The sequence below is a fragment of the Globicephala melas genome, chromosome 1, assembly GCF_963455315.2.
Source record: "Globicephala melas chromosome 1, mGloMel1.2, whole genome shotgun sequence".
NCBI lineage: Eukaryota > Metazoa > Chordata > Mammalia > Artiodactyla > Delphinidae > Globicephala > Globicephala melas.
Genome location: NC_083314.1, coordinates 17,209,213 through 17,222,154, shown reverse-complemented (window position 1 = coordinate 17,222,154; position 12,942 = coordinate 17,209,213). Strand labels below are relative to the sequence as shown.

Genomic DNA, 12,942 nt, shown 5'->3' with positions numbered 1-12,942 from the left:
ACTCTGTGCTTTATCTTGGGGTCTGAAAGACAAGGGGGGGTGGGAAAGGAGAAGGAAGGGGGAGCAGGAAAGAGTGAAGGGGGAAAGGCACTCCAGCCCTGTTATGGTCCCTCACAGAAAGGAGATAAATAATCCACTGCGGTTGAAAATTCCAATCACTAGTAGCTGACTCTGAAAAGTACTAGATAATGTTATTTGTCTCTAGCAAAAGACTTACCTTTCTAACTTGCTCTGTTTAAATTTGGGGGAGAGACATGGGGCGGGGGAATGTGTGGCAATGGTTGCAATGGAGAGAATGTAAACAGAGGGCCTCTGGCCGAATGACGGGGCACAAAGGCCAGAACAGCGGGCCAGTGACTGCAAGACAGGCAAAAGGAAGACAAGGGTGGGGTGGGGGGTAAGGACGGCCGGGGACAGGTTACCAGACCCGTGTGTCCACAGCCGCGGGGCTACCGAGGGGAGAGTCACCCTCTCCGAGTCCACCGCGCCCTACTGGGGCCAGCGCTTCCCCCACTAGGGCAACACTGGGGGAACCGAATTGGGGGTGGGGGCGTTTCCCATGCTGCAGTAACCGGGACGGAAAACTGTAGTCCACCTGAGCCATGCAGGAAGATCAGAGAGGCGCTGTGCCTCCCAGCCGGCGACACCACGCAGCGCTGTAGGCGAACTGAACCCGACGCAGCCGCCATGACTGCCGCCACGACTAGAAATCTACGAGCCCCGCCCTTACGCTGTTCCGCGGGCCCGCGCACGTAGGCCGGCAGGGAGCGCGCCTCGAGGCGCGCATGCGCACTCGGGCTGCGCAGTCCTGCCTCCGGGTCAAGTCTGAGGCAATTTAGGCTGTACTGAGGCTTTGGTTTTGCCAAGACTGGTATCATACAGGTGACCCCTTCGGTAAGGCACGGATATACTTCTTTGCTGTAGGATTTTCAACTGCAGTTCGAAAACTCTGGATTGCTTTTGATTTGGAGAAATATTGGTGTTAGGATGTTTAAAATTTAACATATAATAACCGTATTTTACCTTCTCCTGTGAGACTTACACAGGATGTTTGTAGCATTTTATATACAGGATAAGACAGCCGTGTAATAATAACTCTTTGTGTAGTTTATAAAAATAGTTTGCTTAGGATAATCTGATTGAAAGAGGTACCATTTCATACCTATTAGGGGGCCATTTTTTTTTTTTTTTCGGTACGCGGGTCTCTCACCGCTGTGGCCTCTCCGGCTGCGGAGCACAGGCTCCAGACGCGCAGGCTCAGCGGCCATGGCTCACGGGCCCAGCCGCTCCGCGGCATGTGGACCTTCCCGGTCCGGGGCACGAACCCGTGTCCCCTGCATCGGCAGGCAGACTCTCAACCACTGCGCCACGGAAGCCGTAGGGGCCATTTTTTAAAAATTTTAATTTTATTTATTTTTTATACCACAGGGTCTTATTAGTTATCTGTTTTATACATATTAGTGGTTTATGTCAATCCCAATCTCCCAATTCATCCCCCCTGCCCCACTTTCCCCCCTTGGTGTCCATAGTTTGTTCTCTACCTCTGTGTCTCTATTTCTGAAGGTGGCCATTATTGAAAAAACAAAATAAGTGTTTGTGGAGAAGTTGGAAAACTTGTAGATTGCTGAGGGGAATGTAAAATGGTGCAGCAGCTGTGGAAAAGTTTGGCGGTTCCTTAAAAAGTTAAACAGAATTACCATATGATTTAGCAATGCTCCTTCTAGGTATACATACAAAAGAAATGGAAGCACAGCCTCAGATACTTGCACACCAGTGTTGATAGCATTATTCGCAATAGCTAAAAGGTGGAAACAACCAAAGTGTCCATGGATGGGTGGATGGAAAAGAAAATGTGGTATACACATACAATGGAATATTATTCAGCCTTAAAAAGGAATGAAATTCTGATACATGCTACAACACAGATGAACCTTGAAAATAAACTGGACATAAAAGACAAATATTTTATGATCCCACCTGTACGTGGTCTCTAGAATAGACAGATTCTTAAAGACAGGGTCGAGTAGAATAGTGGTTACCAAGGGCTTTAAGCCAGGGTGGGGGGCTGGGGGGGGATGATGGGAAGTTGTTGTTTAATATTAGAGTACAGAGTTTCTGTTTGGGATGATGAAAAATTTCTGGAAATGGTGATGGTTATACAACATTGTGAATGTGCTTAATGCCACTGAAACTATACACTTAAAAATGGTTAAAATGGTAAATTTTTTGTTATGTATATTTTATCACAATTTTTAAAGTACCAAAAAAAAAAAAAAAAAGGAATTGCTTTCTATATCAAAGCCTAATCATAGGCATCTTTTACTACTGAGGGCTTCAGTCCCAGCAGGTGGCTCACTCCTCATGTAAAATTCAGCAAACAACCCAGTGGAACTTTAAGAGCCATTAAACACCAGCCTTCCATTCATTGTAGTCTGCTCCATATTTAAGCAATTGCAACATATCTTTTATTTGTTCAAGGTAATTATGCTACTCCCAGGTGACTAAACTGCTTATCTTCAGATACCAAGATAAGCTGTATGCTATCAGTGTTATACCAATGCTGTCCCTGGGAATGGCCCTACATGCCATTAGTTAACCAGATCAAAAAGGAACTCTTGTTTTCTTTCACAAGCCTCTAAATCTTCAGCAGAGAGTACTGAGAATGAAGTCATTAATGAGGACAGGCTGGGATGGGCAGAGGTCTGATAGCCAATTCTCAAAAATTGCTTCTAGATTAGGATTGACATATATACGCTACCATGTGTAAAATAGATAGCTAGTGGGAATCTGCTGTAAAGCACAGGAAGCTCAGCTTGGTGCTCTGTGATGACCTAGATGGATGGGATGGGGGGGTGGGCTGGGAGGGAGGTCCAAGAGGGAGGGGATTTATGTATACATATAGCTGATTCACTTCATTGTACAGCAGAAACTAACACACCATTGTAAAGCAGCTATACTCCAAGTTAAAAAAAAAATTACTTATGTCTCTAGATTGGCCTTCCCCACTTGAATTCTCGATAACTTTCAAGAGCCAGGTGAGAAGAGGGCAGGGCTGTACGAGGAGTGACCACTGGAGATATGCCAGATAAGGCTTTGAGTTCTACTCTTAGAACTCCATTTACTGCCGGAAAAACTTTTTGTGCACTACTCCATGCTTTTGAAATGGCAAAAAAATCAGAAACATAATTATTATGATTATTATTGCTAATAATCGTAAAATAGTAATAGTAAAAAAGAGTAAAACATTGGGACTTAACTAGGTATCATAAGTACATTCCCATAAAACTGAGACAGGCTGGAATCTGGGACCCTTTGCTGCAGTACTTGCACCTGGACAGATGTCTCCTACAAAATACAAAGAAACTATAAGGGACTAAAAATAATTACTTGCATGCCAGTTGGGTCAAATAATGAACAACAAGATACAAAAAGACCAAAAACCCAATTGCCACTTCTGAAGAGCCAGGAGCAAAATCAGGGGACTGCACATGCCCCCTGCACACAGCACCACCAAAGGGGTAGGCAGACCATCTAAGGCACCCCTCCGGCCTGACCCTTGGACACATCCCTTCCCTCACCCCATATAAGGAACTAGCTCCCCCCCCACCCCCGCCGCCTCCAGGGAGGAAGCAAGGGGACCTGTTGCTTGTTCTTGCTGCCCGCGGCTGCAGCAGGGGCCCCAGTAAAGCCTTGCCTGAATTTCTTGTCTGGTTTCTTATCAATTTCTATTGATTAAGGAGGCCAAGAACCCTGGTCGGTAAGAAAACTGTGCACTGTTACTATCTGCTTTTGCCAGTGAGGCTCAGAGGGGTAAAGAACTTGGCTCAAGCTCATACTGCCAGTCATTTGTAGAGCCTTGATTTGTATATTGGTTCTATCTGACGCCAAAGTCCAGTCACACACATTTACACAGTAGCTCACAAAAATTAGGGTATGTACCAACTCTTCTATTTTAGGAAAAAAAATGCTTCTGGGATTTAGATTGTAGCCCTTTAGAGTCTCTATCGATTAGGAGTTCTGTGTTTCTTCAGATTATCCCCAAGTCTCCTGGTTTTCATTCCTGGTTTGCTCCTCCACCTTGAATGAGCACCAGTTTGCCTTGAATGAGCATCACTTTGAGCAAGCAGATAAGCAGTACCTGAATGCTGGGATTCTGAGTTTCACCTAGAACTTGAGCCTTCCCACATTTAGGATCATTATTGGAATAAGCCAGATTCTTATAAACCTAATCAAAATACTCTTTTATTTCCAGTGATTTCAATGCTTAGCTATTGTTGCTATTCCTTTCATCTTTATTCATACAACAAACAGGTTTTAGATTACTGTATTTAGAAATGCCATCTGGTAGGAAACTGTTGAACAAAAATGTTTTGTTCCTTTCATGTAACTTGTTTTGTAACTTTCATGATCCTTTCATGCATTACTTTGCAATGTAATTAAGTCCCAGGATGGTTGTTTGCTTCTTTTCTGGTGGATCTTTTGCTCTTTTGAACTTGGGGGAAGAGTTATCCCTGGAAGATTTTTCTTCATACATTCTTTTACTCTTTGTGTATCTCTTAATTTTTTTGTTTTTCACTCATTTCCTTTCAGCCAATCTATATGCCCATTATTGATGCACTCCCTTTTTGGTAACTTCAGTGTTTAACCTCAGAAAAACAAGTAAATAAAATAAAAGCGAAAAACAAACAAACAAAAACAAAAACCCTCCCTTTTTGCAGTGTTTCAATATCTGTTGGGATCTAAAGATAAATGGTAAGGTGAGAGTTTAGTTTGCTGTGACACTATGTGTTTAGAAATCCTTTAGGACACACTTACTGGCTTCAGAAAGATGATTGTAACGTAAGCCATTTAGAGTAGTATATTTGGTACTTTCAAATGATCACAGTTAATTGGAATCACTTTAGTCATCAGACAATACACAGTTTATGCATTTGTTGTTTTCCTCATTCTTGAGCATCAAATCTTACCCTCTTTGCGTTGGTTGGTTTTTATCTGTTGCATCATTCAGAGAGAGAAACACATATACATTAACAGTATGTACAAATTGGACAAAATATCTCAGTGTTAGGTAATACTTAAAATTTTATAAACTAACAAAGTAAGTTCCTTTATACTTTTCCCTTATCCATTTATGAAAGAAAAACTAGAAAATACTTAAAAGTCCTGAATTCTTATTAAACAATAAGAATGAACTTTTTAGAAATGAATGGCTATATGAGATTATAAACTTTAGTATAGCCATTTCCTCAGTTCTAGGGACCTTAAGTTTTTTCAGTTCAGTCCTTCTAAATGCAGGTGTGGGGAATCCTCCTTTTTTCACCCACTACTCCTACTAGATATGCATGGCAGACATGGGGCCATTTCACAGCAGATGGGTCACCTGGGGTATTGTGAGCTAGGCTGAGGCAGCATGGGGGGATGACACATGAGTTACTCAGATACAGACTAAATACAGTCTTGGAGCATGGGCACTTGTCACTCCTGATGGACTGTTCACAGTCAGAGTGATTCACACCAAAGCAGTGTACAGAACTTGGTTGAGGACGGTGGAAGTTTCTGCCTCAGACGTAGCCTGGGTGGTCAGTGTATGTGACTGGAAACTGCAACAATGTTGTTTGCGTTGCGACATGACTCTTCTTTAGGAAAGGGATCACCTCCCTTTTGAGCACTTCCCATGACTGGTTCTCATATTCCTAAGCTCTTGATACTTTCTGGAAATGCTTCCTAGTCACCTTCCTCTACGTCCTCACATCCCTCATGGGAATCCCTCCATTGATCTTCGGAATGTCTGTGTACCCTAGCATCCATTCTTTGCCTTCTCTAACAGATCCTGATGGCTCTTCAAATTCAGAGCAAGAGGTATTGGCAACGCCTAACCAGATCTTGTTCCCTTGAGGGCAGGAAAGTCTCAATCTTCAAACCATCCCATAGGCTGAGGGAAAGATGATGCATTCCATACACGTTTTTTAAAAAAAGCAAAGCAAAGCAGAAAGAGTAATTTCCCTATTAATACAGTCTGAACATCTATGTCCTGCTACGTTCATTTAAGAGCAGATGAAATATATATGTAATCATAATAGCATAATGGCACAGTAGCATGCAGTGAGCAGAATATTGAAGTGATGTTCCAGCTTCAGGAGTAACAAGCTATGTAACATTAAACAGACCATTAGTCTCTTTGAACCGGTTTATCCAACTGAGAAATCAGGGAGTAGGGCTTGATAAGCTCTCAAGTTCTATGATTCTAAGATCATGAAGGCGTTTAAATTTGTGACACATGCCACTTTTATAAGTATACCTCTGATATTTAATTATGCTTGGCTCAAAACTCTTAATTGTACTGCACAAACTTTTATTTAGTAGTATCAGAAATATCAGCAAATATAATTCTCCTCCTTTCTTGTGTGGCTGATTTCAGTACCTTTACTCTCTCTTTCTACTCTCTTCCTGATGATTTCTAAAGCCAGGAAAAAAGAATTAAAAAAGATCTTTTAAGAAGACAATCAGATCATATGAACCAATCTTTGCAATTTAGAAAGTAAGTGCAATTTATTCTGAAGTGGACTATTTTCTGCCTATCTGTCTATATTATTGACCAATGGAAAATATTTTATGTAAAGGTATGACAATGGATTTTCTATTGTCATCTCTATTTTATTAAGAAAATACAGAAACTGTAAAATCTCCTTAATTCATATTCTAAAGGCAAATACCATTCCTTTGTCTAATTATACTTTCAGAGAATTTTTTATAAAATGCTGGCAAAATGTAAGTCTTTAGGAGAAAATTTTCTTTGTATAGGTTAAAAATGGATGCAAGTGAGTATATTCAAAATAACTGAAAGCAGGGTCTTGAAGAGATATTTGCACTCCTATGTTTATAGTGGTACTATTCAAAATAGTCAAGAGATGGAAGCAGCCCAAATGTCCATCAAGAGATGAGTGGATAGAGTAAGGTATATGATACAATGGAATATTATTCAGCCTTAAAAAGGAAGGAAATTCTGTCACATGCTACAGCATGAGGGAAACTTGAGGACATTATGGTGAGTGAAATAAGCCTTTCACAAGAGGACACATACTGTATGATTCCACATATACGAGGTGTCTAGAGTAGTCAGATTCATAGAAACAGAAAGTAGGATGGTGGTTACTAGGGGCTGAGGCAAGAGGGAAAAGAAGAGTTGCTGTTTAATGAGTATAGGATTTCAGATAGAGCTTCAGATTTAAAAAAGAAATGTTTTAATTAAACAGTGTTAAAAATCTACAAACCCACACACAGTTCCCACCTGGTTTGGACAAAATTGTCAGTGTTGTATGGTGGAAGGTGCAGTGGCTTTGAGGTATGAAACCTAAGTTTAAATACTTTTCCTGCTATCCCTGTGATCTACTCAACTGTAGTTTCCTTAAGTGCAAGACCTATTTTACTTGCAGGACCTATTTTACTTATTTTTATATCTTCCTGAGATGCCTAGAATGGAATCGTAAATATTACTTGTTGGAATTGAATTATGCTTTTAATTGAGTTATATTTTGAAGGAAAAGCCTGAAGGAAGAATTAAACTCTACACCCCTTCAGACATCTACCTGTCATTGGTCATGTTGGCAGTAGCCAGGAAGAGCCAGAGAGGTGGACAGGCCAAAACTTGGAGGAAACCAGACAAGGGCAGATCCAGGATCACAATATTAGGACTGGTTCTGGCTTCACTTGGGAAGCAGAATTTTTTGAAAATCAGAGAGCGCATTGTCAAGAGATCGTGTAGTGGGAATAAAACAAAACTAGGACGTAACCCTGAATGAGAAGAAATAGGTCATAAGGACAAGGAATGAGCCATAATCCAGGAAGGCTGGTTGCTTAAAATGTGGCGTATGTGATTGGAGCACACGGGTCAGCCAGCCCACAAAGATAAGATTTCATCCTGTGATAAGTCTGTTAAATTGTTGGTGGTGTTGGGTAGGGGCTGGTCATGGTCTCCCTAAGATTCAGCTTAAAGTTATGGGCCATTTCAAGTGAAAGGGAGACACACACACACACACACACACACACACGCACACCCCAGTGCACTTTGGGGGTTTTCTGAATCCACCAAAGGACTGCCTAGAAATATATGGACCTCAGGTGTGACTACCTTGCTCCATGCTTTTATAGTTTTGAAAGCAACAACATATAAGATTAATGGTGACAAGATCATTCCGATTCCCAGCAAAAAAAAAGCTTATGAGAAGCCCTGTGCTTTATATCTTCAGCTAAACCAAAGCAGCACTCTCCACCTGGTGCTAGCTACCGTATCATCCAGCTTAATTGGTAGGAGAAAAATACTAACTTCTATAGAGATCGTCTCCAGAACTTTTCTGTTATATATGCCCTATCACTAAAAAGTTTTTAGCACACCTCTTGTATATGTATATTTATTTACTTATAAGTTATATGAATACATTATTTAGTAATACATTCTGTGTACACAAAACATAAATAAAAGTAGAAATTTAAAAGCTTGGGATAAAAATAAGATGTAAACAAGTTTTAATATCTTCTTTCCACATTCCAAAGGACTGTCTTGTACACTCTTGAGGTCAAGTTACTCTGCTTAGGAAACACTTTTCTTGAAGATGATACTTGCAGATCTGAGCATGGCAAGAACAAGGAAATGAGGTCATTTTTATGGGAATGCCTCACTTTAAGAAAGAAAGCATCGTATACTTCTCAAAGTCTATATGTACAAGACAAATTACATATGGCATAATTTATATTTCATTGAGTATATTTCGTTGACCTTTCTGAAGGCAGATTGGATTTTTTCCATCTTTGCAGTCCCAGTGCCTAGACAATAAAAGGATTCTTCACAGTACTTTTTTTAGGTGCTTTTACGTCTGGTATAAAGGTTGATTTTACAAAGCAATTTTCAAAACACTCTTCAGGAACATACCTCTTTATTTTTCCCGTTTATTTCTGGAGACAGCCAATCTGTTCTACTCTTTTCATGATGTTGAACAGCAAGAGTTCTCCCAATGTGCTGTGCCACCCTGGGCCCCTTTGCCTTTGCCCATTCTGATCTCTCAGCCAGGCATAGCTCTCCCCTCCTTTACTAACCTATTCATTCTTCAAATCTCAAATCTATCTTCTCTTCCTTTGTCTAGTCTTTATTGAGCTCAAATGCCCCTCTTACCTGTTCCTCCAGCACGCATGGCCATTACAAACACTGCATATGCACATTTAACCATTTACTTTTCTGTCTTTCCCACTTCCCACTCCCCTACTCTGACCCTAAAAAACAATGCCAACAAAAGTAAAGAGCTTCCATTTAATGTTGCCACCATGCTACAAAATTTACAATGATTCTCTCACTTGAAGGCAGGCTGCAGATGTGTATTTGTGTGTGTGTGTATGTGTGTGTGTGCACATGTGTGGAGAACGCATTGTCATTTACTTTTTTCTCCCATACTCCCCACTAGTTTATATTTACGTGGTTGTTATAGAATGTGTAATAGCCAAAGGATGTTCAAAAAATATCATTCACTACATTTGTGTCAATAGTAAAAGTACAAGAGAGAAATAAGCAATCTATTCAATAATTTACATTTTTAAAACACTCGCTAAACATTAGCTTTTGGAAATTCCACTGGCAAAAATCTCAACTTCTTGCTTCAATTTGTACCAATGATAGTCTTTGAAAAACTGTTTATCTGAGTAGTTTATTTCTTTCTTCTAAAAATTTGTATGTTCTTCTTACCAGCATTGAAGTCTAAATGGAAAAACATTAATATTTTGTTTATGAAGACAAGTGGGTTGACTCTAATAAAAATACTGATTCATGTCTTGCATCTCAGTGAGAAATGCCACCCACGAAGTCTGCTGGCACTTGCTTCCAATGGTATAATTTAACGAAAGCCAGAAAAAGTACATACCTTCACTTGCAAAAGTGTGAATTATTTATTTTTCTTAACAAAAAAATAGAAAGTGCACCAGTGTTCAATGTTAGCTGAAAACAATTTAAAAGCAGATTTTTACCTAGACTATGTAATAAGACATCAAAAGGGCTTGTCATATCTTAACATAGACTGTAAGAATGTACATGCCTTTCTATAGAGCATAAGCACAAAATTTAGTCTTAAAAAAGTGTAAAACATTAAAAGATAAATAATAACCAGCTTTCATTGTTAGTTTATTTTTTGTTTTAAAAAAAGGAAGATTCACATATGCTATATAGATTTAAATCTTCCTCTTTCCCATAAAAAGTATCCCATTTATGTAGGTTTTTTACATTGTGCAGGTGGAGTTGATAGACAAAAGAGTGTGCTTAATGGTTATTAAAATCATCACATATACTAACAATTCCCATCACTTGCCTCTCTTGTCAGAGAATAGTTCTGTTCAGTCACGTGGTTAACATCTGGAAACCACTTGGGGTAATAGCTACCACCAATTTGTTGCTTATTCAGGGAGAACATACTAGAATGGGAGTAGAGAAGGTAAATTCCATGTTTTCTTCAGTACACACACACACAGACTCAAGTCTTATCATTGTCTTTAAGCCATTCATTAGACCAATGAAAAGACTGAACTATCAATAAATATGTTCCTTGTCTTAAAACAAACTTCCAGAAAACATAAAAATGCACTGCAAATGAAATCTCTTGATTATTTCATTTTGACCCATGGCTCTGGTCATAAACACAAGGTACATGCAGTTTTTCCTACAAGTTGTGCATTGTGTAAAGAAAGCACCAAGTTTCCCTCATCGCATCATTCAGGGGCTTGTTCACTTCCGAGTAAGGAAAAGGAGAAGATAAATAGAACGTGCGGTATTAAAAGTTCAGTCAGACTCTTCGTACTCAACAGCAACCATTTCTTAACTGTGTTCCACACATCTCTAAGGCATTCTCAATAGGGGCAATCCAAGAAGCTTCTCTAGGGATTTCATTTAAAAGATCATATGAGTTTAAAAAAAAAAAGGAAAATAAAAGGCACACAAATACTGTAAAGAAACAAGAAACAACTATTTCTTTTTTTTCCTTTTCTGTAGTGGTCCATATCACAGGTTAGAAAAAAGGTTTTTCTTTATATTCAAAGGTTATGCTAATCTTGCCAATTATTTTGGGATCTGAAGCTTAATATGAAGTCCTTTGAAGAGTGAACTTTAATTTGTGGCTATGGCTGTTGTTCTCCGAGATTGTCACTGTTTATAATTATTTCCTTTCTTGACCTGTGGTTGACTAAATCCTTTCCTCAAAAGATGTCACCACATGCCACATGGCTATAGTCCAAGATGTTCTGCTGAAGTGTCTTGCCCACCTCCCACATTGTTTGAAAAAAGTGCTTTATTGCATCCCTAAGAGTGTTTTTGTCATGGCTCGCTGTTTAGCTGTTGATTCACTTAAGCTCACTTAAGCCTTTTGCTTATTTTGTGCCTAGTCCAGTGAAGTTGTATTGTGATGGTCATCATTTGAATTCAAGTGGAGGAACAAAATCTCATAGTAAGTGATATAAAATCAGTGATTTCTCACATATCCATATGTCTCATGTTCATTTAAAGTTTTCTGGTGTTCACCACTTCCCCAATGTGAACATTCTGAGTCTTAGAATAACATATATATATAGATATTCACACCTATCTATCTATTTAAAATAATCCTCTCTTCCGGAGTGAAATTACTTAGCCAAGTTAGACAAAATGTCAATAGCACCGGTAGATTGCCAGCTATATCTGGTGCACTAAAGCAAAGATAACTGACAAGTCTATATTCTTAAAGAACTCATGGTTCCTCTCTATCGCTCAGAGTATAGCAGCAGGGTGATGAGAAAAAAAATACATTTTAAAGCCATCTGTTTAATAGTTAGAACCTACTACAATGAACCAAAATCCTTCTTGTTTTTACCATTTCAGTGTATATAATGGTAAACTGAGTAGTAACTCAGTAGTAGTAACACTGAGATTAATAATAGTGATGGGGGAATAGATTTGCTCCTGGAAACCATCTGCCATTTGCAGAATTTGCATTTGTTTGTGAGGAAAATACTCCAGTGATGCATTTTATTAAATTATGGAACATAAAAATGATAATATGTCTCTGCTTATGTAACTGTAATCTTCGGTTGTGTCCTATAAAATATATTCAGATACTTTGGGGAATTTGGGAAAAGTCACTTTTCAGTGGCTTCTTCATGTAATTCCACATTTTAAAAACTGTAATCAGAGTTCCCTCATTTCTCCTATCACTTATTGATCGGCACATGATTTAGACTGCCTAAATAGTATTTCTCCCAAATATTAGGCATGCTTTTTAGTTTTCTCAATTAGTATTTATGTTTTTGTCTTTATTTACTACTGAAGTAAGTATTATCTGATGCTGTGAGTATTAGATTATGTATTGTTTGACTCCATTGAGGACATTTATTCAACCAAATGACAGAATATTCAAAATGCACCATGCTAAATACTGTTGGTGAATGAAAGATACATCAGACTTTGGTCCTACCCTTAGGAGTTTACATTTTGTAGTGAGACAAGAGGTATACATATCTATAACAAGATACATGCTAGTAACTTCTATAAGAAGGTTACAGATACAATTTTAATAAGTTCAGAGGAAAGAATATGTTTCTAGCTATGGAAAATCAGGGAAGGCATGTATAGAATAGACAATCGCAGTTCTTTAAATATAATCAGAAATTCCCAGCCACTGGACCCTAACAACACCTAGAAGCCTTAGGAGAGGGTCGTGAGCTGCTCTGTCTCCTCTCTTCACTGAAGTTCAATGCTTCTCTGTGGGGAAGGAATGTACCCTAACAGTGTATGCTCTTGGCTCTCTTTCCTTGCTTACGTTGTTGTGGCTCCATCAGGTTGATTCCTAGCCCCTGAATGAAGGGATTTCTCCTCATGATCAGTTTGGGCCATCTTGCTATAATTGTGAAATTCTCATGACTTAGTAGGCCTGTGTGACT

General features: G+C 39.1%; 1 protein-coding gene and 1 long non-coding RNA gene across 10 annotated transcripts in view; one reads left to right on the top strand and one right to left on the bottom strand.

The window, feature by feature from the left end:
* LYPLAL1 (lysophospholipase like 1) overlaps positions 1-715 on the bottom strand; it is a 106,822-nt gene extending 106,107 nt beyond the window's left edge. For 7 of the 8 annotated variants that reach the window (XR_009563685.1, XR_009563671.1, XR_009563664.1 and 4 more), the window contains exon 1: positions 596-715. Coding sequence is in view for 5 of the 8 variants with exons in the window: in XM_030868328.2 (XP_030724188.1) it covers positions 596-689 (94 nt within the window). In the remaining 3 variants the exon portion in view is untranslated. The remainder of the gene's footprint in view (positions 1-595) is intronic. The other variant, XM_060297995.1, reaches the window with a different exon arrangement.
* Positions 716-801: 86 nt separating this feature from the next.
* LOC115859547 (uncharacterized) overlaps positions 802-12,942 on the top strand; it is a 345,784-nt gene continuing 333,643 nt past the window's right edge. For both annotated transcript variants that reach the window (XR_009563647.1, XR_004042099.2), the window contains exon 1: positions 802-894. This is a non-coding gene — a long non-coding RNA (uncharacterized lncRNA). The remainder of the gene's footprint in view (positions 895-12,942) is intronic.